A 27,056-nucleotide genomic window follows, 5' to 3' on the forward strand; every position below is an offset into this window, starting at 1 on the left:
GTATTGACAATACAATAAGAAAAAAAAGTCTCTTGTGTCTGCTGTGTTTGTATATCTGACCTTGGAGAGAATTAGAATTTTCTTGTTGCAGAAGTTGAGCATCTAATGTATTGCCGCACCTCTTCGTTCTCATGTATTAAAATAGAAAATGTTCATATTGGCCAGTGATTTCTTTGTGGATGAGAGATTTTCTGTAATTCAAGAGATGTGGTCATACAATTGCATTCATTTACATTAAAAGAATATCCCTAAAATGTTGAATTGCTTTTGTATCAGAAAATTATTTCAGTGCAGTATTCTAGCTCCCTGTCAGTAGCATTCTCTGCTGCAAAATACCGTTTATTTTTCTGTATTTCTATCTAAAATAATTTTTACTTAGTTATTTTAATTGTGTGTGTATATATGCATGTGTGTATAGAGACCTTGAATCAAGCAACTTCTGCTAGAAAGCTGGAAGAGGTTCTTCACCTTGCAGAGCTCTGCATCGAAGTATTGCAGCAGAATGAAGAGCATCATGCAGAGGTGAGGATATCTGCATTCACTGTAGGATAATGGTTTATACCTATGTTGTTTCTTCATGATATGAAGGAATGCTGTCAGAAACATTCTAACTTTAGTTTCTGACATACATTTAAGACAGTTCACATTTACAGAGACAATGAGTGTTTGAAGCTTATGAAAAGTGAAGTGAAATAAAACTCTAGCTGAGTTCCCATGAATGAGCTCCAGGTTTGGAAATTTAAGATTAAAGAGTGTAACATTAATAAGAAGTGATTAAATGGCATGGAAAACATTCAGCTTTATATAGCTGTTCCTTCCAACTTCTTACCCCTACAGCAAAACAGAAAGGAAAATAACGTAACATTGTGCCTTGTGCCAGTTAATTTTAACTTTAAAAATAATTGAGTGATTCAACAACTATTTCCATTTAACTTGTCTTTTTAAAAATGTAATTTTAAAATAGAAGAGGTAAAGTTGGTCAATTTCATATTTCTTACCTTCAGAAATCTTTTTGTCCTTTGATTCATAAACTAAAGTGGGTTCTACAAGCATTATAGCAGTAGCACCTTTTTATCTCAAGGTATTACAAAAAAGAACAAATAAACCAAATATGTATACAGTTATAGTCTTAACATTAATATGGTAATCTAGTTATGTAAGATACAGTTTCTAGGGTGTTGTTTAAAAAAAAACCCTAGAATTATTTTCTGGGAAAGCATACAAAGAGGTAAACCAAGATTTTAATATACATAGTTATAAATATCATTCAAAACATCTGCTTTTAGGTCACACTGTAGAATCTAGTTTTTAGCTTACATCTGTCATGTGTGAACTTGTTATGGTTATTTTATTTTATACTGAAGAAACATCTGCTTCAATAATTTGAAATTAATTCCCAGGAGATTTTATTCTACACTGGTATTACCACTGTGTTACACTGTAAATGATTACTTAATACAATGTATATAATTGTCTTTGTCTTTTGAGGGTTTTTTTAGAATATTAGACTTTTAAAATCAAAGGAATCTGATAAAATATCAATATACAATACATTTTACTGTTTAAGAATGGTGCTCTTTAGTCATTAAATGTAATAATAATGTCTGAAAATTAATTTTGCTACTCTTTTTATTTGCCAAAATGAAAATCAGTCCAGCAGGAATTCTGAATCTCAGTCAAATTCAAAAACAAAGCTACTATTTTTGCATTATTTCTTTCTTCCTTTGTTTCTAAAAATAAATTTGCATTTCTAGTGAAAGTAATAAAATAACCAGAAGTGCAATATTAAAAAAGTGAAACACATAAAATATTGTAAATATGCACCTCCTGTCCCTATTCAAAATATAAATACATAACACTGAGCTCATGTCATAACATTAAATAAATTATGCAATTAATGAAATGGATTTGTAGCTTCTAAAATGGTGACCTCAAACTCCTCATTTTAATAGTACAACTTTTTTTTTCTGTTCCATAACACTTCCAAATTTATGGATTCCCACAGGCACGAGAGGTATGTGGTTCCTCACAAGCAAAGCATTATTGTTTTTCATCATTTGTAGCATGGAGCTGTTACTGTGTCTTGAACGTGTGTCATAAATTGTTCTGATCATTTCTGATTTTGTTTTGCCACATTTGTCTCTCTTTCTAGAATCTAAGAACTTCAGTCTTTCTTTAATCAGGTCAGATGTTTTTGTTCTCTTAGGATATATGTGACCAATCACTAGCTGCATTCAGCTTGTTTTCATATTGTTCATTTTGATGGAACAACATCTTAGCCCTGGTATATATTTTCCCATTCTTCTCACTTGCTCCCGGAAGCTTCGGGATAATTCTTGAGGGGGTCAAGAGAATTTGTCTGGTTCACAATGTCATTTGCAAAGGGTTTTAAAATTGGAATAAAATGGGCTGACTTTCTAGATTCTTTTTTGTGGTGTTACATGTTTTGAAAAGAGTTTTATTTGCCTGTCCCAAAGGAACACCTTCCAATGCTTGTATACTTTTAAAAAAACATTCACACTACTTGTTTTTATTGTGGTAGGTTATTTTCTTGGGCTAGGAGGTTGTTTCCTTAATGAGCTCTCATTTAAGTTCAATTTGTCAGTCAGAGACTTCTTCCCATTAAACAAAAAGGAATTCTATTTTAAATTCTTGCCAAAAACATAGCAACATGTCTGTACTGTTCACTTTATTACCAGTCAGTATGCTTAAGACCTGAAATAGCAGAGTGTTCAGTGCCATTATTCCTGTTAACTTCACTAGGAGCAGCAGGTATTTCTAGAGATCCCTCAGTACCTCTAAGAAATTGCTCTCCGGTGGTCTTCTCTCTCATCATGTTTCAATCATTCCTTTAATAAAAAAACAGACACCAAAGGCTGTCATCAGGAAGTTGAGGCAACAAGTAAACATTTATAACTGCATTTTCAAGAGTGGAATCTAATGTTGGGCTCTTCAATTCTTTATATTGATTTTTAGATTTCTGATTTTCAGAAGTGCTTGAGCACTTATTGTTGCCATTGACATCATTTGGAGTTGTGGCTGCTCAGCCCTTCTGATGACCAGATCCTAGGTGCATCCCATGTTGCCACTTCAAAAACTGATGTGTTCAGAATTAAAGGTCGCAATTGAAAATGTGGTCCTTTGTGTAACTTTTTTTATTCAAGTTTCTTAGTATATGTTTGCAGTGACACAGTATTGTTAGTCTGATACTAGTATGATAAAACCTGCTCTTTCAGTCTCTGAATATTACCCTCCCTTCACCTTTACTGCCAGTATCTCCATCCACCATATTTCTCACTTAACATCCAACTACAATTCCCGTCATTCTTTTCCTTTTCCAACAAGCAGAGATGTAAATTCAGGAAGAACATGCATGATGTGAATGTAGTATTAGGGGAGGGATAGTTCAGTGGTTTAAGCATTGGCCTGCTAAACCCAGGGTTAGGAGCTCAGTCCTTGAAGGGCCCCTTTAGGGATCTGAGGCAAATCTGTCAGGGATGGTACTTGGTCCTGCTGTGAGGGCAGGGGACTGGAGTCAATGGCCTCTCAAGGTCCCTTCTGGTTCCATGAGATCATATATCTCTTTCTAGTAGAGTCCCTATTTTTGCCTGAACACAGCAAATTTTGAATGAATTTCCTCCCTAACCTCCATTTTTCTGAGCTAAGACCACCTAATGCGCTAAGCTGGCACTCAAGAAAGTAGTATTTTCCAACATTAATGGAAATAGATGTTAAATACAGGAGATTATTGAATCTCCAGATATCTACCCACAATACTTATTAAAGGAAATAGTGATTTATGTATAGTGAATAACCTATTACTTTAGTGCAAAATAGGATTAAAAAAGATTTTGCATCTATCAAAAATACAGATTTCAGAGGATATTAGTTGCTATTAAAGTTTAAATCAAATTTCTTCTGATAAATTAAAGAAGACAAAAATGCCTTTATATTTTTAGAGAACATTTGACAAATTAGGCTAATTTCTTATAAAGTCAGAACTTAGTTAAACCAAAATTAAAATATACTCTGATTTTTGCACTGGATTGACTTTAGACTTGCAGTTCTTCTCTTTCTCTCTCTTGGTTGGCAAAAACAGTTGCATTCAATACAATGATATTCAGTTTTTAAACTGTTAATAGTCTGTTTACTACTTTTCCCCTCTTGGCGGCAGTGATTTTAGGTTTATTACTAGTTCTGCTTTCCAACAAAATAATTTCTGGTTTGATTTTTTTTTCCTCTTGTTGACAAATGTGGTGTATTTTTAATACATGTCCGTATAAGAATACATTTACATTATTCAAATGTATACTGTACATTACCCATGCATGATAAAAGACATAAAATGGCATGTCCGAATATAGTTGACCATAGCCACCAGATAGTAGCTGTTCCTTTTATGACTCGTGTTTACTAATTTTATTTTTGTTTCATTGTAGGTTTTTGCTTGGTGGCCAGATTTACTGGCTGAACATGCAGAGAAATTTTGGTCTCTCTTTTCTGTTGATATGGATTCAGCACTGGAAGCACAACCTCAAGATTCCTGGGATACTTTCCCACTCTTTCAACTGCTAAATAACTTCCTAAGAAGTGACGGTAAGATCTTAAGGGTTTTTTTCTTTTTTGTTCATATATGAGTTTTTCTTTCAGTCTCTGTACACTCCAGACATTGTTGTAAGTATTTCAATTCCTAAAGGAAAGAAAAAGTAACAGTTCCCCTCTTTGCTATAAATATTTCTCTACTAGGTTTCTCTAAAATTCAGAAAATTACTATTACTATCTCTCTTTGTCCCACTAGATTTACTGTAAACCATACTTAAACTTTATAGTATAGCTCACCTCTAAAGCAGCACTATAAACACAGCACAGTGCATTTTAATATTATTGTGAATACAAAGATCTTCTATTTAAATAGGTCTGTACCAATAAGTGTACTCTCATCTTAAGTTATCATTCTCATCACTGCTTTAACACCATTGAACATATTTATAAATGTATTGTGAACTTAGTATTATTTGGAGTAGGGATGTAAATAACTAATCCACTATCTGATAAACAAATGCTTATCAGATAGTCAACATACTAGTTGACTAGTCGCTTCCCCCTTCCCTTGCTGCCTCTATCAGAAAGAGGTAGCAAGGGTAGGGGGGAAAAGAGAAGAGGCGCTTCAAATCAGCAGCGCTGCATGGAGCCCGGGGCCGGACCTGGGGCTCTTCATGGGTGCTGCTGCTTTGAAATGCCACATGCAGCCCGGGGCCAGTTGAAGAATCCCCTGCTCACCCTGGGCTTTCCCGCTGACCTTGGGCTCCATGCAGCGCTGCTGCTTTGAAATGCCGCGGGGAGCATGGGACCAGCAGGGGACTGCCTGTCTGGTTCCATGCTCCCTGCAGCGCTTTTGCCTTTGAAGTGTAGCATCAGCCCTCCGGCTGTTGCTACACTTCAAAGGCAGAGGTGCCCTTATTGACTAATTGAATAGTCAGTGCAGGTTGCATCAACTGTTTGATTAATCTAAATGTAACATCCCTAATTTGGAGTTAGGTGTGTTCACTAAACTGAAAGATTTTTAAACTTACATCATTTATATTTTCTGAAAACTTCGGACATATTAGTTATGAAATACAATGCTCTTGCTTTTTTTTAATACATGGATGAGCTGCTTTTGCTTTCATAATAGCTAACTAATGTGCAGACTCTAAATTTTGATTTTTTTCTGTGTGTTTTTACATGTGGAAATATACAAAGTGTATCAATGAAACTTGAAAAAATGGATTAGGTTAAATTTAAAAGCATGAATTGTACTTTATTTTACATGTAGATTTTTTAAAACATTTTAAACATTCAGAAAATAATGTGCTGTTTTAAATAGGTAAAATGCTCTATTTTCCTTAATTATTAAGGGAAGGAAAATGTCAATTTTTATGCCAAGCTTTAATTTTTGCTTGTATTTACCAGATTCATATGCACAAACAACTAGTTTTTAAATTTTTGTATTGTTTTTGTTGTCAAACATATAAAAGCCAATATCAATGTCCTTTTTGTATTATAGCTGCATGATTTAGGGGATTTGAAATGGGATTCTGAGACTTCCATCATGAGATCACAGATGCTGCAACAATGCTCATGGTTTATAACAGAGTATTGTTGCCATCAGCTACTGAGTGCCTGACTGAAATGAGTAGGTGATCTGAATGCTACTGTAGGAGCATCCATATTTCAAAACTAAGCATTGCAATTGGCATTAATACACTTGATGGCAAACTTCTCGGGTTGCAAAGGGCTGAATAGACAGGCAGCCTTAACTACTCTCTTATCCTAAAAGTGCAATCATTCTAGATAGAGTTGGGGACTATTGGAACTGCAATATAGGAAACTATATTGCTTGTTCATTATGGAGTCTGTGAATAAGTAGAGGACTTATTATCCAGTGTTGTCAGTCTCTCTTCATGGGCATTTAACTGTGTTTTCACGAGTTGGCAGTTGCCAATACACTAAACCCTGTTGTGTGATAGCCTTTTTTACAAAAGAAGTGAGAGAAGCGGTGTATGTTTTGTTACATTTTCCTCTCTTCTTGGTTGTTTTTGTGGAAGGTGCTGGAGGTTGCTTTCTTTTTGATAGGTACAGTGTAGACACCAGCAACAAAGACTTTCTAACTCTGCCATGTAAACATGCTTCAATTTTTATTTCAAAGACACACTTGAAGTGGTGAGAGAGTAGTTTCTTCCTTATGCCCATTGTATCCTTAGTGTCTGTGTTGAGACTGCCAACAAGGATTACAATCAGTGTTGGATTGTGTGATGTGTAATTTTGTTCGGGTATGGTTGTTTGAATTTTACTCTGCCAGTGGTATCAATAAATTTAGTATTGGGGCCATTATGGCAATAGTTAAGTTTATAAAATCAATGGAAATGAAGCATATTGCAGGATGATATTCTTGGCCTTCAGGCAGGGTTTGTAACACCAGAATTACAATTAATCCTCTTGTTCCACAATGCGGGCTGCCTTACCTGCTGATTTGCAAAATAACCCAGGCAACACAACCAATCTCTAGCTCCACGCTTACATAAGAAAAGACTGTTGGAAGGCTACTGCTTATATTTTCTTCTCTGAAAAGATTAAATGGATAATTACTTTAAATGATTACTAAGGAAAGTCTCAGGAAAGACTTTTTATTAAAACTGGTGGAAAATTTGGTTTCATAAAGAAGTAATTATCATCAGGGTTGTAAAATATAGCTGAAGGAACAAGTAGCAGCTACTGTAAGAAATAAATGCCACACCTGTATATTATTTTCCACTATTCTCCTAATGGCAAAAGATACAGTAAGTGACCATTTCTGACAAGTGAAAGCCATCTGGAAAACTGTATCTTTATTTTTTTTTTCAGTACTATTGAAAAGCAACCCTTGAAACGAATCACCTTTTAATCGCTAGATGTACTAGCAAGTGGCAAATGACCATTCTCCCAGGAACAGATTCCCAAGTGAAACATACTATGGTGCTTATTCTTTAATTAACAGCCCTTTCACATTGCCAGTGCATTACAGCTATCAGAAAGAACACCCTGTGCTTATCAAATCAATGTCACAGGGTCTCCCTAAACGAATAATAAATGTTCTGGCTTTCTACTAAGTGAAAACCTATTCCTGAAGACTTCCTAAAGATAGGCTCATAAAAATCTAAAAAGAGAGAAACTGGAATGTGGTCTCATGAGGATAAAAAGGCTAGTGTTAATAATTAACAAGGAAAGTGAAGTGGAGTCAAATTAGCCATAATAAAGCCCAGAGTGACTGGCAAAGTCACCTCTCATTATCAAAAAACTCATTAGGAAATGAAGAGGTAGAAATCCCACTGGGTTATTCTCTCTCTCAGGCTATATCAGAGATTATTTTTCAGATTTCTTTCAAATGAAGAACTGTTAGGTCACCATATTGCATATTAGGTTAATCTTCAACCTTTGAAATCTGGAGGGCTGACACCTGCGTGTTATTCTATCTCAAGAGCCTTAAATGAGCTCTAATCTGAGATGCAGGAATCAGTTTTCATATAAATCTGACATGTGTGAACTGCCAACAGTATAGAAATAATCTAACAGCTATAGCTTTTAAGCAAATCTTCATGCAAGATTATTTTTATAAACACAACACTAAAATGTAGTGCCAGAAAGACTACAGGATAATGAATGTATGTATCGTTTTATAAATGTACTGTGTCTTACTCTATGAACTTCATACTTTTTTCTATAGAACACAAATTCAAGCAAAATGCATCAAAGCACAGCTACCTTTAACTTATCAGAAAGCAGAAAAAAGAAAAATTCCTTGTTACAGTTCCGCGGAGTAAAAGAGAGAAACAAACCGAGTTTTCTCATATTGTCTTGCTTAGAATAAGTAGTGGATAATATTTTTGGTCTACTCTTGGTATGGACATGCAGAGTTCAATCATATCCAATAAGTATCAGGTACTGTTGAAGACTGGATATGCAAAGATATTTATTAACCCAGGTCCAAGGGCTAAATCTACATGAGCACCTGTGTAGTTTAGAACTGCTGCGTTAAACATGCTGTAGTTAAACAGAAATTAAAAGGCACAGTGACTAGAGCCAAATCCCTGAAAGCTGCATGGAAACTTTTTAAAGACACCATAATAGAGGCCCAACTTAAATGTATACCCCAAATTAAAAAACATAGCAAGAGACTTAAAACAGTGTCACCATGGCTTAACCGCCATGTAAAAGAAGCAGTGAGGGACAAAAAGGTATCTTTTAAGAAGTGGAAGTCCAATCCTAGTGAGATAAATAGAAAGGAACATAAACACTGTCAAATCAAGTGTAAACATGTAATAAGAAAAGCAAAAAAAGATTTTGAGGAACAGCTAGCCAAAAACTCAAAAAGAAATAACAAAATGTTTTTGAAGTACATTAGAAGGAGGAAGCCTGCTAAAAAACCTGTGGGCCCCCTAGATGATCGAGCTATAAAAGGAGCAATCGAGGACGATAAAGCCATTGCGGAGAAACTAAATGATTTCTTTGCTTCAGTCTTCACAGCTGAGGACGTTGGGGAGATTCCCGAATCTGCACTGTCCTTTGTGGGTGATGAATCTGAGGAACTGTCCCGGATTGAAGTGTCATTAGAGGAGGTTTTGGAACAAATAGAAAAACTTAATGTTAACAAATCTCCGGGACCGGATGGCATTCATCCAAGGGTTCTAAAAGAACACAAATGGGAAATTGCTGAACTATTATCTGTGGTTTGTAACCTATCCTTTAAATCAGCTTCCGTACCTAATGACTGGAAGGTAGCCAACGTGACACCAATATTTAAAAAGGGCTCTAGAGGCGATCCTGGCAATTACAGACCGGTAAGTCTAACTTCAGTACCGGGCAAATTAGTCGAAACAATAGTAAAGAATAAAATTGTGAAGCAGGTAGAAGAACATAATTTGTTGGACAAAAGTCAACATGGTTTCTGTAAAGGGAAATCCTGTCTTACTAATCTATTAGAGTTCTTTGAAGGGGTTAACAAGCATGCGGACAAGGGGGATCCAGTAGATATACTATACTTGGATTTTCAGAAAGCCTTTGACAAGGTCTCTCACCAAAGGCTCTTGTGTAAATTACATGGCCATGGGATAAGAGGGAAGGTCCTTTCTTGGATTGAGAACTGGTTAAAAGACAGGAAAAAAAGGGTAGGAATAAATGGTAAATTTTCAGATTGGAGAGGGGTAACTAGTGGTGTACCCCAAGGGTCAGTCCTGGGACCAAACCTTTTCAACTTATTCATAAATTATCTGGAGAAAGGGGTAAGCAGTGAGGTAGTAAAGTTTGCGGATGATACCAAACTGTTTAGGATAGTCAAGACAGAAGCAGACTGTGAGGGACTCCAAGAAGATCTCACCAAACTCAGTGATTGGGCAGCAAAATGGCAAATGAAATTTAATGTGGATAAGTGTAAAGTAATGCACATTGGGAAAAATAACCCCAACTATATGTACAGTATGATGGGGGCTAATTTGGCTACGACAAATCAGGAAAGGGATCTTGGAGTTATTGTAGACAGTTCTCTGAAAACTTCCACGTAGTGTGCAGCGGCGGTCAAAAAGGCAAATAGGTTGCTAGGAATTATTAGGAAAGGGATAGAAAATAAGACCCAGAATATCTTACTGCCCCTGTATAAAACTATGGTACGCCCACATCTTGAATACTGTGTACAGATGTGGTCTCCTCACCTCAAAAAAGATATTTTGGCTTTGGAAAGGGTTCAGAAAAGGGCAACTAAAATGATTAGGGGTTTGGAGCGGGTCCCATATGAGGAGAGGTTAAAGCGACTGGGACTTTTCAGTTTAGAAAAGAGGAGACTGAGAGGGGATATGATAGAGGTATATAAAATCATGAGTGGTGTGGAGAGGGCCAATAAAGAAAAGTTATTTATTAGTTCCCTAAATAGAAGAACTAGAGGACACCAAATGAAATTAATGGGTAGCAGGTTTAAAACGAATAAAAGAAAGTTCTTCTTCACACAGCGTGTTGTCAACCTGTGGAACTCCTTGCCAGAGGAGGCTGTGAAGGCTAGGACTATAATAGAGTTTAAGGAGAAGCTAGATAATTTCATGGAGGTTAGGTCCATAAAAGGCTATGAGCCAGGGGATAAAATGGTGTCCTTGGCCTCTGTTTTTCAGAGGCTGGAGAGAGATGGCAGGAGACAAATCGCTTGATCATTGTCTTCGGTCCACCCTCTCTGGGGCACCTGGTGCTGGCCACTGTCGGTAGACAGGATACTGGGCTAGAAGGACCTTTGGTCTGACCCAGTACGGCCGTTCTTATGTTCTTATGCAGGCTGGTTTTAAACCACTTCAGCTGGTTACCTGGGTCTCTAGTGCACTAGCGAGGACTAGCTAGAGCACAGTGATTCTCCAGTGTGCCCCATCATTCTAGGCCTGTAAGGTGAAAGGGATGAATAGTAATTCAGAGCCCCAGGCTGGCCAGCCTTCCTGGCGTTTTCTACTGCTAAAATGCAAAGCCCAAGATCTGGCCAGTGTCCTTACTACTGTTGTTTTGGTAGTCTTCTTTACAATTCTTGCTTTCCGTCTGGAATGGACTTTCTGCACATGCCCATCTAATTTCAGATCTCAGCCAAAGTTCTCTATTTTTCTGTCTGTACAGGTTAATTTCTTCATCTTTTTTTTGTATTTTTAAGTATTTGCCTCTGTAAATTAGCTTAGGGTATGATTTGTATGAAGAAACTGTTTAAAATGAAGTTGCAGTGTGCTACTGTATATATGTCTTCAGTTTGAGGAATTTTATAACATAAAAATAGAGGAGAAGACTCATTTTATGCATAACATTTTTATAATGTTCTGAAAATATAGGTAGATAGCATATAAATGTGTCCACCAAATCCTGTTGGAAATTCATTAAGAAATATCAATTTCCTTATCATTAACCTCATATAGAGTGTGCTGTGGAGACATCACAGAGCTAGCTTTTATTGTACAGCATGTCATATTAACACAGGAAAGAAAACTGAGAAAAAAAATAATTAACAGTTGTAACATTTAGCGTACTGTTCAAAAATGCTTCTTTCTCCCCTCCCGCCCCCTCCCGACTCCCATCCCCACCTTTCTACCTCATTATTATGATGTAGTTCCAACAAGATTGAATTTCCTAGAACAGTCAGCAAGAATGAACATTCAATATAAAAGGGAGAGCATGTAGAAACTGCATGGCTGTGTCTAGACTGGCAAGTTTTTCTGCACAATCAGATGATTTTGCGGAAAAACTTGCCAGCTGTCTACACTGGCCGTTTGAATTTCTGGAAAAGCACTGACGATCTCATGTAAGATCGTCAGTGATTTTCCGGAAAAAACTATGCTGCTCCCGTTTGGGCAAAAGTCTTTTTCCGAAAGACTTTTGCCCAAAAGGGCCAGTGTAGACAGCATAGTACTGTTTTCCCCCCAAAAAAGCCCCGATCGCGAAAATGGTGATCGGGGCTTTTTTGCGGAAAACGCGTCTAGATTGGCCACGGGCGCTTTTCCGCAAAAAGCGCTTTTGCGAAAAAGCATCCTGCCAATCTAGACGTGTTTTTCTGAAAATGCTTTTAACGGAAAACTTTTCCGTTAAAAGCATTTTCGGAAATTCATGCCAGTCTAGACGTAGCCCATTAGTTTAGTTAAGACTGAACAAATGTGTCTATTCTAAAGGAATTTCATCTGCATTTAGATATCAAATGAAAGGCCAAATGAGGTTTGTTCTCAGTTCATGAGCAATTTCTTTTTTTTATATATTTTTAAGCTTGAACTTATATTTTCATAAATAAAGAGTGAAAAAATGTACTATCTTCCCATTATACAAAAATGTTCAGCAGCTTTGAACAATAATGTATAATAGATGGTTAACAATTACCATTTGTCATGGAGATGATAGACCTTTGGCAAATGTTCCTTTCAGTGATCTGGTAAGTTACCTGTGAATAGTCAAAGTGTAAAGATTTGAACAATTCACTTAACACTGCTGCACTGGATTTTAAAAATCTCTTCATGATCTGCAGGATTGTGTTGGCTCTGCATATGTGAACATAGTTTTGGAAAGTCCGTTGACTCTCCTGCATCTTTTTGTATAGTTAGAGAAAGTGAACAGGGAAGGAGACAGAGTGCAAATGAGTTTTGGATCCATCTTTGCAATAGGTCAGAGTATGTATGAAAGGAGGTTGAATTCCCAGGGAGGTCTAGCTCTTTTCATACAATACATTTGGGGGACACATGTTAGGGGGTGGAAGAGGAAATACGAACATATGCTACAACTCCTACTTTTACATATTTGACTATACAAGTAATTCTGTTGTTCTCTGGCCAACAGTTATATATTGTGTAATTTCTTTGGTCCTTCATTTTCTGTTTAAAACCTAACAAATCATATTTTTTAAATAAAGATTCTGTTAATAAAATTAGGACTTCCTGTGCAGCTTGAGCCCTATTTATAGTCTTTTGTAATTATGTTTAATACTGAGTTTATTTTTATTTTATTGCAAGACCACTGCAGGTTTTTTCTCAGCTCTTACCCATTTTTTATATTTAATGCTATCAACTACAGAAAAGTAGTAATGTCCTTCAAATTTATTTAGTCATCATAATAATGCCTAGCATTTTTCATCGATAGAGTTCAAAGTTCCTGTAATGGGGTATATTCACCAGCGTGGCGCCTTCAGCAAAGTGACTTTGAGGAATTAGCTGGCTGTTCCGATGCGCCCCCTATCACTGGCGTCTCCCCCATGTCCTCCATCGGTACTGTCTTCAGGGCACTGCCCTCCAGTAGTGCCCACTCTGGTCTTCGTTGGCGCCCCCTTCCGAGGGGGGGGGAGGTTATTGTTCTTCCTCCGCTATACTCTCCAGGGTCCTCCCTACTCCCTGGGACCCCCATTTTTTCTTCCAGGGAACACCCAGTTCTCTCCAGGAACACCCAAGTCCCTTGCACCCTCCAGGCCTCAGTGGCCCCCTGCCAGTGCCTCTCTCTAGCCCCTGTCTCTGGGCAGTCCCTTTTGGCCACTCCTCCCTGGCAAAGGATACAGACCTCCTACCTCTGGTTACCAGGTTGCCTCTTTCAACCCTGCCTTACGGCCTGGGGCTTCCCAGCGCAAGCCTCCCTAGCCTACCACGTCTGCCTCTCGCAGCCCGGCCTTTCATGACTGCCTCTCACAGCCCTGCCCACCATGGCTGCTTCTCGTAGTCCCTAGGGCCTCAGGCCTGGTAGACTGCGTTTGCTAGGCCAAAGCCTCCCCAGCCCTGCCCTCTTCCAGGGAGCTTCTTCCTTCCCTGGCAATCAGGTCTCTACTGCTCTCTCTCCAGAGCAGCAGGCAGGTCTCTCCTCCTTCCTTGAGTCACTCTCTATAGTCTCCACCAGGGCCTCAGCTGGACTTTCCTCTGACTCCACTCTCAGCCCCTTACAGGGCCAGTGCAGGGCAACGCACTGTCACAGTTCCTTATATAAGAGTTCAGTATAATTATCATCATTTTACAGATGGAGAAACTGAGGCAAAGCAGTGAAGTGACATGCTCAAGGTCCCCTATCAGGTAGAGACTGAGCTGGGAATAGAACCTACATCTTCCATCTTATTCATCCATTTATTTTTGCATGGTCCCTGTAAATTATTGTTGGAAAAAAGTTTTCTTGTTTAACTTTGCACTTAGTTTCTCCTAACTTCCTGGCTTTATTCCAGTTATGGGCATGCACTGTGAGGCCATTTTTTTTTCCACGAGGCGTACAGATAGTTCGGAATGGCTTGCTAGTGTAGCCACGCGGCACGGGGTTCGAACAAGCCGGCATTTAAAAATGGCGCCGGCTGGCTTATGCAAATGAAGCCCGGGAAATTCAAATCCCGGGCTTCATTTGCACGTTCGGTATGCATACATTACCCCGCTAGTTCGAACTAGCGGGGTAGTGTAGACATACCCTATGTTACTATATGGTACAGAACTATGCTGTGCTTAAAGCTTAACAATACAAAAAAAATATTTTATTGCTATATCTGAGGATTTTTAGATGAGTTGAGGCCAGTGTTCCTTCTAAGCTGAGCAGCAGCACAGCTTCATAAGTGATTAATCAGCCCTGCCCAGTCAGAGGCTCAGGGCTCTGTGCATGGAGCTGTCTGACTGCGCGGGGCTGATTAAGCACCTGTGAAGCTGTGCGACCATGCAGCTTAGAGGGAACCCTGGTTGAGGTTCTGTCTGTTGTACCTTATTTCCTAGAATGACTCGTCTTATTTTTTCCCCTACTGAGGTGATTAGAAGGGAAAAGGAGTTAGCATAATGTGCAATGTGTTTTCTTCTGCTACTTATTATATAGGTTGCACACTCTTGTGCTTACTGTATCAAGAAAACCTTGACTGTATCCCTCTTGATTAAGGATGACATCCAGGCTATCATCTGCTAGCACAGCTTGCCACAGCATGTGTAATCACAAAGAGAGATTATATTTGGTTTATTTGTAGAGGGGACTGAGAATTTTGTAAGAATGTAAAAATTGTGTCTCACCTTTCAGTTACTTTCCTTATCAAGAAATCTCTCTCTGATCTGAGGTTCCATTTAATCCTTGCTGCATCTCTCTCTTTTCTGGTATCATTCAAAGTATTGTTGCCTGACTTTGTTGCTACATTATTTGCTGACACAGGCACTTTCCCAGATTAGTGGAAAGTAGGAAAGCTGAGTGGTTAACACATGTGGTCTCTAGGCAAGTAAGTGCTCTCCATAAAGTGCTGCTCAGTGAAAATGGCTATAAAGCTGTTCTGAATAAACCTTACAGCTCCAGTGGGCGATATGACTGCAGCCAATGTAGAAAAGGCCACACACTGAGGGCTTGTTTCCTGATGCATGCTGTCATAATGGATGTTGTTGGTTAAAGGAAGAATGCTAGAACATTCTTACTACACCATATGGAGAGACATGAAAAGTTCACACTCAAGCCTCAGGCTATGTGCCATTTTTAAAACAAAGGCATTGACAATACATAACTATGATGTGATTGAGAGTGGAATGGAGACTGGCATATAGGCATCTGTAAGAAAGCATGGATTTACATATAGATTTTTATTGATGTGAATATTCTGGTATAGCTGAGGTTGTGTCAGCATTTCTACTGCAAGCCCATGTTCATAAGGCCCTGTCATATGCATCACAAAATACTTGGGCTGTATGGGAACTTGGCATGTAATGTCTTTGTGTGTGAGACAAATCAGTTCCATCATTTTTAAGTCAGGTGGATTTTTTTAAATAGAGGCATTATGAATAAAAAAGTTTGATCTTTAAACCTAATTTTATATGGTGCCTATATCTAAATACAACTTGAAGTGGTCTCAGGTTAAAACAGTCCTCAGACTGTTCTAGATCAATTCCTACACCAACCACATAGATCATGTACAACAGAATCATTTATTTGAAAAAATATCCATCACGTGCAGTTACATATTATAACCCGATTGCTGCAGAATATTTGTCAGTTAAAATCTACCATTGATCTCACACTCCTTCAAGTCTTCTCAGTGTGCCCCAGAACTTCTGATATTTGCTTGGGTTTTGTTTTCCAAATGTAAATTATTTTTAGTACACTATAAGCTTTGCTTTTGCCCTAAAACTCTACTTAAGTGTTAACCTTAGGAAACCTGCTAATTCTCTAGTGTTTAACCCAAGTGAAAGTTCTTCATTGCCTTGCAGTTCTGGGTACTTGGCCAGAGAGAGTGACTGCTTTTTTCTTCTGAAAGATGAGGATAGGATAGGATTTTTTTTGAAGGAGCACGTTCTATCTCCCATCAACTTCCTTTCACTAGAGCCTTGACTGTTTGGAGTGTCGTCCAGAATACCCCATTTACCATTACTGGAAGGAACCAGTACATCAGGTGGTAACTGCATGAGTCTTGCCAGATACAACTGGGGAGAGCATGGTCAGTGGAGCTGGCAGGACAAGGAATATGGACCAGTAGTAGGAGTCTCTGATGTTTCTGTAGATAAGGAGGTAGAGCAGCTCTTCCCACATATAACAGAGGGAGGGAGCAAGGGATGGTTATGTAGGTGAAAAGTCTTCATTTGAGAGATGAGCAAGAAGGAAGGAGAGATTTCTTTTATTTGTTTACTTTACACTTGTAAAATTTACAACAAAGTCACCTTCTATCTCCGAGAGAACAGTAGTGGCCATCTTTGTTAAGGGGGGAAAAACCTCATGAGAAATGTGTGGTAGATGTAATTTTGTATGCACCATTGTCAGTTATTAAAAGTTGAACATGGAATCTGCATTAACAGAGGCTAACAGAACAAAAGAGGAAGAAAATAATACTTTAATAATACTATGAAAGAATTATATAAAAATGCAAGAAGTTAAAAACAGAATTTCCACACACAAAAACCCCAAAAGACTAGACTGGCATTGATGTGAACAGTTATTTTGGTATTTAATACTTATAACAATGAAGTAGTTGTCCAGCTTTGGTAGAAATGGACAAGCAGATTCAGAAATCTGTCAGTGGCCTTAGATATTGAAAATCTAAACTGACAAGTTGTACATTTGCTACAGTATATGTATGCAGAGCTAAATTATATTTGTGATTCACTGACCAGCACAATGCCTAACTGAAACAATGATCTCCTTGAAAAAGTCATTGTTGTTGCTACTGATCATTTGTCTCTCTTGAAACAGAATGTGATGTATGAAGTGCTAGTTTTCAGTCAAGTGAAACAATTACTTGAAGCCTACTAACTGCCCATTGCCATATGAGTTTGCTGACTTGAATTTTACAGTTATTAGGATCAAATCCTAGAGTTCTTACAACTGAAAAAAATCCCAGTTGTTTTGCTAGAAATCTATCCTGACTATAAAGTTTTAGGAATTTTGGCCCATAGCTATATTACCACAACCTTCCTTTATGTTCAGAGTTGCATATTTAGGTTATTAAAATTTAATATTGATCGTTTGATTAAATAGTTCTGTAGGAAATTTCAGGCAAAAACGTTACTTGGGTACCCAGAACTTATACTGACTGAGTAAGCATTTTAGATGCATGAGAATTCTGGGGTGAGCCTTTTGTTTTGCTTAATCTTTTAAATATGCATTATCATTTCATTAGCACAGGGTAAGAGAATTTGAAAAGTTTCTTAGTCCTTAAAATATTTGTAGATCAAATTTGAAATCTGTTTCCATTAACGTATGTACAAAAATTATGGTTATGTTCCTTTGTACATGAGAACATACTCTTGCAGATTATGCCAATGCATGAATAACAGCTTATCCATTTAAAGGGTTGGAAAAATAGCATTCTACATGGAAAATGACTAAAAATGCAATATAAACTGTCTGTCTTCTTTCCAATTTACTGGACCATTTTCAATAGCTACACATAGAACACTGATCCCCAAGGTCATTTTCTTGTTGAACCCTATTATAGGTGTGGAACAAGGGGTGCTTCTGCATTCTCTAGCTTGAAGTGATTTCTATTATATATGGGATTTAGAGTTTGATTCAATGGCTCTAAGCACCCCCATTATATAAATGTTTCAGCACCCCCTGAACCCTACGTATTTTTAATACTGTTCAGTAAAAATACAATATAATATTAAATTATTATCAGTTTACAATAACATAGAATAAGAGAGCATATATACTAGCAGGGACGGCGGATTCATTCTTAGAGAATCCAATGAGGTGGCAGGGTAATTTTAGACAATCTTGCAAATATGGGACAGATATCTGAGAGAGGGAGAGGTTGACATAAAATTGCACCATTCTTCCTTTCAATTCTGCAGAAACCCTTCCTTTATGCATGTGTGCAGGGTATGTGTTCAGTTTATGAAACTCATGCAATTTTCTTGTCCCTTTTCTTCAGAGGACAGTTTGACTCCACTGACTTTAGAGTTACTTCTGATTTCCACTATTTTGAGAGCAGAATCAGTAATTCTTTACCTGCATGAGCAATGTAGTCTGTTTCCTCTCTTCTGGAGGAAAAGCATGATTTCTGTGCTGCAGCATTGTTCACATTGCAATAGCTAATGCTATTTGAAACTGGTCTTGTGATCACAGGTTATATTTTACTATATTTTGAATATTTCAGAGAGGTAGGAGTAGTTTATAGCTTTAATTCCAGTTTTTCTTGGATCTTCCATAGGATTTTCCAGCTCCCAAATTCAGTTTTTGAATAATACATGTATTACCACTACTTTGTGTTGTGCTGTGTGAATGTAGAATGGCTTTGTGAACAGAGGATGTTGGATGGGTGAATAGGCTACAGAAAGGAAAAGGACTTGAAGATAAGTGCTAGGATTACTCTTTGATTGGACAAAGGGGAAGGGACAGCTCAGTGGTTTGAGCATTGGCCTTCTAAACTCATGGGTGTGAGTTCACTCTTTGAGAGGGCCATTTAGGGATCTGGGGCAAATCTGTCAGGAATGGTGCTTGGTCCTGCTGTGAGGGCAGGGGAGTGGACTCAAGGAAGTTTCCTCATCTTAAGCTCTTTTGACAAATCAAATCCCTTCAGGAATGAGTCCTATTTACTTAAAGTGGACAAGGTAACTTAGAATCAGCATGTGATTTTCGGCCGTGTATTGCCAGCTCTATTGAGTAAAGAGAGAGCACGTCAGAATTTTATTGCAAATTATCTTCCAAACAGATATAAGCACCGTTGCTTATTTGGATAACAATGCTCATTTTAAATAGATCAATCCATTTGGTCGTGCTGTAACTCTCAACAGCTTTTGATACAACAGGCCATGCATGCATTGGTACTTGGGCATTTGAGAGAAATTGCCAGTGTATCTGTTACTGCCCTCCATGGTTTCACTCATACCTAGGAGCTGCTGGGTTAACAGCATGAGAAAGCTCACTCTTTTTCATGTTCTCACTCATAGGATTTGTTTGGAGGTGGAGTCAAGTTAAGAATCTTGGCTTCATTTTACAGAGTTGCTTTTTCCCTGCCAAGCTAAGTATTGGCCTGATACGATTTTTTCTTTCAGTTGCACACTTTGTGTTTTCTTTGCCCTTTCTAATCCATTCCAGCCTTTCAATAGTAACACATGTCCTCCTGCCTATGAGGCTTGATTCTTGTAATTCCCTCTGAGCAGAGCATGCAGCAGGGCATCTCTACAGCTTGTTCAGAAAGGACTAGCATGCTTGCTCACCCACACTAGCAACTGTGATTATATTATGCCAGCCTTGCATTGTCTGCATTGACAGCCTATCCAGTGGCATGTTGATTTAAAACTGGCACTGTTGTTATTTTTAAAGCTCTCAACGGTGTTGGGATTGTCTCTGCTCGATACTTACTCCTTGAAAATCATTCTGGTAGATATTTTGAACCATACAACTTTTATGTCTCAGGCAACTGATGATCAATTTTTTGTTGTAGTAATCCTTTATCTTGGAGCATTCTATTTGTATATATTGTGTACCCTTAGGTTGGTTTATAATCCCTTCTGTACTATTATGGCTCACAGCTATGCTGATTTTTAAAAAATATAAATACAAAAAAAGGTTACATTCTGCTTTTAAGTGATTCTAAAATGGGTATCAGATTTGGTACCCAATATAAAAATAATTCTGCTGAAGCTAATTAAAAATTACTAGCACTTAGAATAATACTTCGTTCAGCTCAGTAAGGAGGTGATTAATTGCATCTGTCTTTTTAAAGAAAATAATTTTTGTTTTCCTGTTCTTACCTTTGAAACAAAAATATTGTGTCCAGCAACAGTACCCCCCCTAATGCTGCCGGCAGCGATGGGAAAGGGGGACTGCTGCATAGGAGGATGTATCACCTACCTGTCCCAGAGCTACCATGCTGAACTCTGCCAATGGATTTCCCAAGAGGAGTGTTCCTTTAAGAAAGCCCCAACATCCTCCAGAGGGAATGAACAATGGTGGTATTTGGAATGGGGATGATGATAATGCCTAATTGTTATGTAGCACTTTTCATTAGTAGATCTCACAGTGACGCACAATCCCCTGGAAGATAGAGCAGTGCAATGTATCCCCATTTTAAAGACAACGAACTAAGGCACCATCTCCACAACAAGCATCGATATACTGAGGTAGACACAAAGCCAACGTATACCCTGCATTACCTATGTTGACTCTAGCAGTCCTCCAGCAGCTGTCTCACAATGCCTAAAGCTGCTTTCTGGTCACAGTTGTGAACTTGGCTAGGTAGAGGTCCTGAGTGCCAAAAGCCTTCTCCCCAGCTCTACATTGTTGTGTGCAACTGTCCAGCTGACTATGTGCTCCAGATGCACACTGGCATGGAATAGACAGGAGACATTGGATCTCTTGGGCTTCTAGGGAGATGAGGCTGTGCAGGCACAGCTATGGACCAGCAGTAGAAGTGTGGACATCAGTGAGCAGATTACACGGGGGATGCAGGAGAAGGACAAAGCTGGGAATCAACAGCTGTGCTTTCTGAAAGCACAGGAACTACAGCAGGCATATGGGAAGGCCAGGGAGGCCAACAGTCAATCAGGTGCTGAGCCCCAGAACTGCCACTTTTACAAAGAGCTGTAAGCTATACTTAGCTTGGACCCTTTAAGCACCCCAACCAAGATAGCAGTACAACAAAGAGTGAGAGAGGTGATCTGCTTTTCATATCCCCAAAGAGTTAGGTGGGGGTGGGGAGGTGGCCATGTTGAGCAGTTTGTGTAAATAAGGATGTCTCTTGACTCCTCCTGAGAAATCTCACTGAAATTTCCATGAAGATGTGCTACAATCCTTTCCCGAAGATTTCTAGATTTGGCAACCTTATTTCTTCCTCTGTGCTCAGACTTTTCCATGTGCCAGTCTGCAATAACTTCAGCAGACTGGGTACCCTTGCAATAAATGGGCTAGTAGTACATGAACCCAGCGAGCTACCGGACACCATCAGCCTCTGTGCTCTCCATGCCTTTATTACCTTTAGGAATAAGATATTGGTTAAAATCATCATCTGTGGAAAATCATGTTAATATGTAATGCCATTGCCCAACATGCATAGTTGCATGCAACTGAGCAATTCCCTCATTTCACTCTCAACTGATGGGCCAAACTCACTAGGCTGGTGCTGTGGGTGGTGCCATGCACAAGCACACCATGCAGAAGTGTCAATAAGTTGAGTTGCTAGGAGAAGGACTTCTGAATCTTAACTTTTGCACTTCTCTGTGGCTATGTTGGCAGTGGTGCCTCTGTTTGTTTTATCTATAGCTGCTGCTGTTGCAACCTGTTCCTCCTCCACACCCATGGATTGCCTGAGTCAGATGATGAGAGGACAAGAACTCAGGATGACATGTTCAGCAAGGTCCTGCAAACTAGTGCTGCACTGAACCATGAGTAGAGAACCTGTGTATTTGAGTCTAAATGGAAAAGGAAAGTGGACAGGAGGAAGGCCCAGGAATCTCAGCAGAAAAAGGGGAGGGATACACCAGGATGTGATATGGCTTCCCCAGCAGCAAATTTCAGGTTCTTGTAGACCTACAGAGTGATAATCCTGGGCTAGCCTCCCTTTGCAGTCCATGGAGAACTCCATTACAGCACCCCACTGCACCTGGTCCCTCAACATTTCACATGGCGTCAGGCACCTCATCTTCATACCTACCACTCCACGCCCAGGGATAAATAAGGACAATCATAGCTTCACATATATTGACCTGCGATAGCTACTGTGAGAACTACGATTACTAGGGCTGTGTCTAGACTGGCCAGTTTTTCCAGAAAATCAGCCGCTTTTCCGGAAAAACTTGCCAGCTGTCTACACTGGCCGCTTGAATTTCCGCAAAAGCACTGACTTCCTACTGTAAGAAATCAGTGCTTCTTGCGGAAATACTATTCTGCTCCCGTTCAGGCAAAAGTCCCTTTTGCGCAAAAGGGCCAATGTAGACAGCTCAGATTTGTTTTCCGCAAAAAAGCCCCGATCGCGAAAATGGCAATTGGGGCTTTTTTGCAGAAAAGCACATCTAGATTGGCACAGCCGCTTTTCCGCAAAAAGTGCTTTTGTGGAAAAGCGTCCGTGCCAATCTAGACACTCTGTTCTGAAAATGCTTTTAACAGAAAACTTTTCCGTTAAAAGCATTTCTGGAAAATCATGCCAATCTAGACGCAGCCTATGTATATAGCCAAAATGGACATGAATGTTCTTTCCCCTTATATTTTTTGTTTCTTGTGGACCAGAAGAGAAGAAGATACAGACACATTTCAGCACAGCAAGTTGCCAAGGAAACTTTTTATTGTTCTTGCAGCAAAACTGAAATTAACATGGAAGTGAGGCTTCAAACTAGAGAGAAGTGCATAAAACCTGAAAAGTAACAGGACATCTCTTTCCTCCACCTTACTTTAAAAAACTTCCCAAATGTGTATTCATTATCACTTGCGTGAATAATATAAAGCACTATATAAACTAACTAAAAGTTGTGGATGAACTGCTACAGACTCTCAAGTTGCAAAGAATAAGTCTGCCCTGGAATAGCAACTCACTAACTGAACAACTTATAAGTCAGACACACAGCTACTTTTCATGCTCTCCTGGGGCACCAGAGCCCCACACTTCTAACTTCACCCCATCCCTCACAGCACTTTTGGAAAGCCATGTATCTGCCGATTCACACTCCATCCCTGCTCATCCCTCTCTCTAAGAACCTGAACAGCCATGAACAGTTCATTTGTGGAAGTGCAAGGTGCCAGTGCACTCCAGTGTGCAAAAGGTATATGTGGAAGAAGGCTGCTGAATTCCATTTGAAGCAACCTCTGAAATTCTTAAGAGAATTAAGGTGCATTGTCTCTCAGCAACTGTATCCGTAAACCAAACTAGCTAAACAAGGCACAAAAATGTCCAAGGTACTTTGCAGCTATAGAAGTCATTCTGAAAACTTCTGGCCATTTTGAATGAGATTTGACTACAATCAAAATCATATAACCCTAATGGTCTCACAGAGTCCACATAAATACATACCTAAGGAGGCCAGGACCAAAGGTGTAAATTAACTGGGCCATGATCACACTAAATTTAGAGACATGTAGTACATTTTGTCAGTACTTTTCTCAGTCCTTTACCACCAGACATATGGCCTTCATCAGTACAATACCAAAATGACCATCATGAAGTTCTTCCAAAGGCTAAGATTGAAGTGATTTTGAAACAGTCACTCAGATGTCCAATAAGATGTGACTGTGATTTACAGATAATTCACATTGATATGACACAAACTGTATAAACTGGAGATTTTTGTGATCCAGCACTGTACTGTATGGTACTATTCCCATCACAAAACAGGGTACACCATCCTTAGCTATTTTTCTGATGACTGTACTAGTGATGGATTACCTGTTTATCAAATATAGATAGAACATTTTATCTGAAGTTTCTTCAGGGAGCTCAGGCATGACAGCTCATCAGCATTCCCATGCTGCATTCCTTATGGAATTGAATACTATAGGTATGACCTGAATTCTGTCAGTAGCTGCTGCTCATATGCAACACTGACATATGAGCAGCAATTAATGATAGAATTCCATGTTTCAGTCCAAAAATTGAAAGCAATGGGTGATGAGCAATCAGCAAGATAAAATGTCTATCATAAAGGTAGATACGGAACTTCTGAATTCTGAAGATAATGCTAAGAGCTTCCCACTTCTGCACATAGTTCCTCTTAGGAGTAGTGACTGTTTGTGATGCAGAGGCAGTTGGTTTCCGCATGCCATAAGGCAAAATGTGGGGAAGGAAATGCACCCACATGTTATGAAGCATCACATCCCAATTGCAAAGCATCAAATCACACAAGAACCTTCAGCTGATGTCAACAGTGTCTCTGCTTCCTTAAATGCACAATTGCACTCCCTAGATCATTTCCATTATTTCTTTGTAACAATTCATGTCAAGGTGCCAATAATGTTGCCAGATGAGGCAAAAATATGTGAGAGTAGTTAGGCAGTCCTAAGAATGAACCAACTGACACATTCTCTGGCAGTGGCACTTCAAGAATGACCTTTTATTTCACTGACAGTTTCCTTAAGCATGTCAATTACATGTTCAAGATACTCAGCTGAAGGTCTGAAAAATTCACATTTGTCTTGACAGATTTACAATCCTTGATCTTTTAAATATTGCAAAACAGCATCCACATTTCAAAGATGACCCTCTTGGTCGTTTTCTGAAACATGGTTGTCATTCAAATAGCACTGAACTGCATTCAGTGCCATCAGGTTCTCATCCATGACTTTCTGAAAAGGACCAGTGTCAAAGAGACACTTAAAGACAACCCCATTATAAAAGAATAAGCCATTTTGCATGTTAACTGAGAGATTTGCAAGTTTCTGGGTCAATGTCCAATCCATTTTACTGAAATAAATAAACCTTCAATGTGAGAGAGTAGATACTGTCTGCATGTAAAACTAAATTCAGCATCACTTTGATGAAATTGCTACAAATTTGGACTGAGCCTCCCGTCCTTGATCACTGGTATGATGGGAATAGTCCACTCCCTGTGTGAAACCAGTGACAAAGACTGAGAGTTCACTAAATCATCCAAATCAGCTTCTACTAGAGGCTTTAGAGTGTAAGGCACAACTGTGGACTTGCAATATTGTGGCTCTCTGTCCGACATAACAGTGAGTTTCACTGCCATGTTGCTCATCTGTCAAAGCTCTGTTTCAAAAACTTTGACTTGTCTGCCCAGAATTTTTGGAAGCTTCCTTCAATCAACAGTGTAACCCACATTTCATCTTTCACTCGGGCTTCTCAAAATAAGTGTAGTGTTAAGTATTGATCAGTATCAATTGAGCTTTTAACTTTCCACGTTACTTATTCCGGACTTCCATCTTTTTCTTAGGTTCAGTCTTCACGGGTGTCATCTTGGATATATTATTTTGTGTTGCTAGTTGTTGAGCTGTTTGGCAGGTCACAACAGTATGTCCTTTCTTCTGGAACAGTCTGCAGATGACCTGATATGCCCAGCAGCTCTTCTCAACATATAATTTGAACACAATGGCCACCTTGAAATTCCTTACATTCCCATGTTTCTCTGTCTCATTGTCTTATAAAATGAATTCAGATCATGCTAAATTTTTCTCTGGAGTCTCCTTTGCATCTGTTACTTCATTTGATAGGGCATACAAGTCCCAGACTGTGGAGTAAGGGTTAAGGAGTAGCTCTCGGCTAGAAAGCCATGTCCCAGACATCCCCTGCTGGGCATGCTCACAATGGAGACTGAGCTCAAAATAGAGAAGCTTGGCTCAATCTGGGTAGACCATGTAGGAGAACAGTCATGTAGTGCAGGCTCCTGCTGAGAAGTTGCTGGGGTCCCAAAAAGCTGAGATCAGACCCTACTAGCAAGCCACCACTGACCTTTCAATAGCAATGACTAGCCCTGACTGAAAGAGGAAGACCTTCCACACTGTGACCAAAAAGGATTCCAGGAGTCCAGAAACAAACCACTGGCACAGGGAGAGAAACTGAAGCCGGTGTAGGAAGAGGCCCAGGCAGCAGGTATGGGATGCCCTCCCCTTATGTCACATGTTTCATTGAGCTTTGGGTTGGAATCCAGTAGAGCAGGGAGGGCCCGGGTTCTAATACTTCAAACTACTGACTCTTGCCACTGGATGATACAACCATCAGCTCCAGCAGGTAGGAGACGTAGCTATTGACTGACACCTCGGTGACACACCTTTTGATTCTTGCCAAAGGGCAACTTCAACGGATAGATAATACGGCTATTTACTTCATCTGTTACGCAATGTAGCTATTGACTCCAGTCACAAGATGATATGGCTATTGACTCACTGCTGTGTGATATGGCAATTGACTCTTGCCATACAACTGATGATTCTTGCCACTAGGCAATACAGCTACTCACACAGCCGCAAAGCAATGTGACTATTCTCACCGCTGGGCAACACAATTGTGGACTCTCACCACAGAGTGATACAGAACTGACTCTAGCTTCTAGGCAATGTAGCTATTGACTCTCATCACTTGGTGACACAGCTACTGATTCTTGCCACTGGGCAATACAGGCATGGTCTCATGCCACTCGATGTTGTAGTTGTTGACTCCTGCCATTGGGCACCAATTCTCTAGATATTTCAACAGCCTTCTTGAAGGTAAAAGGTCATACAGTCAATAACTTCTTCTGGAGCTTGATGTTGCATAATCCAGAGACAAATTGGTCATGGGGTACATCATTTAATGTTTGTCTAAACTGACAGTGCTCTTTGACAGCTTCCTCGAGGAGCAATAAACTCCTACTGATTCTTAGTTTCCCTGATGTTGCTGATGGAACTCACATTCTTCTGTTATCATTAACGTTCCTTCTCTGGTGCAGTGATTGTGGAGTATGTGGCAATTCCACACAGAGATGGAGACAGGAGGACATGCAGGAGCTTGAATGCCTTCAGACCCATCACTCTCAGCAAGGTTGAAACTCGTTGTCCCTCTGGAATGTTATTGCAGATTATAAATTTCTCAAAATGTTCACCCATGATTCCAAATCAACCGAATTGCCCACAAAAGTTGCCATTTCCTTGCACACCAGTTGGTTTTTCCACCTCCTGGACATCTCCTCTTCCACAGGAAAACTGGGTTT

The 27,056-nt window shown here is 39.3% G+C and overlaps 1 protein-coding gene across 5 annotated transcripts in view; it reads left to right on the forward strand.

Annotated features, from left to right (window-relative positions):
• CADPS2 (calcium dependent secretion activator 2) overlaps positions 1–27,056 on the forward strand; it is a 514,814-nt gene that overhangs the window by 415,233 nt on the left and 72,525 nt on the right. For all 5 annotated transcript variants that reach the window (XM_075928806.1, XM_075928789.1, XM_075928797.1 and 2 more), the window contains exons 17-18: positions 419–522; positions 4,440–4,596. In XM_075928806.1, the coding sequence (XP_075784921.1) occupies positions 419–522; positions 4,440–4,596 (261 nt within the window). The remainder of the gene's footprint in view (positions 1–418; positions 523–4,439; positions 4,597–27,056) is intronic.

Source organism: Pelodiscus sinensis, chromosome 1 (genome assembly GCF_049634645.1).
Source record: "Pelodiscus sinensis isolate JC-2024 chromosome 1, ASM4963464v1, whole genome shotgun sequence".
NCBI lineage: Eukaryota > Metazoa > Chordata > Testudines > Trionychidae > Pelodiscus > Pelodiscus sinensis.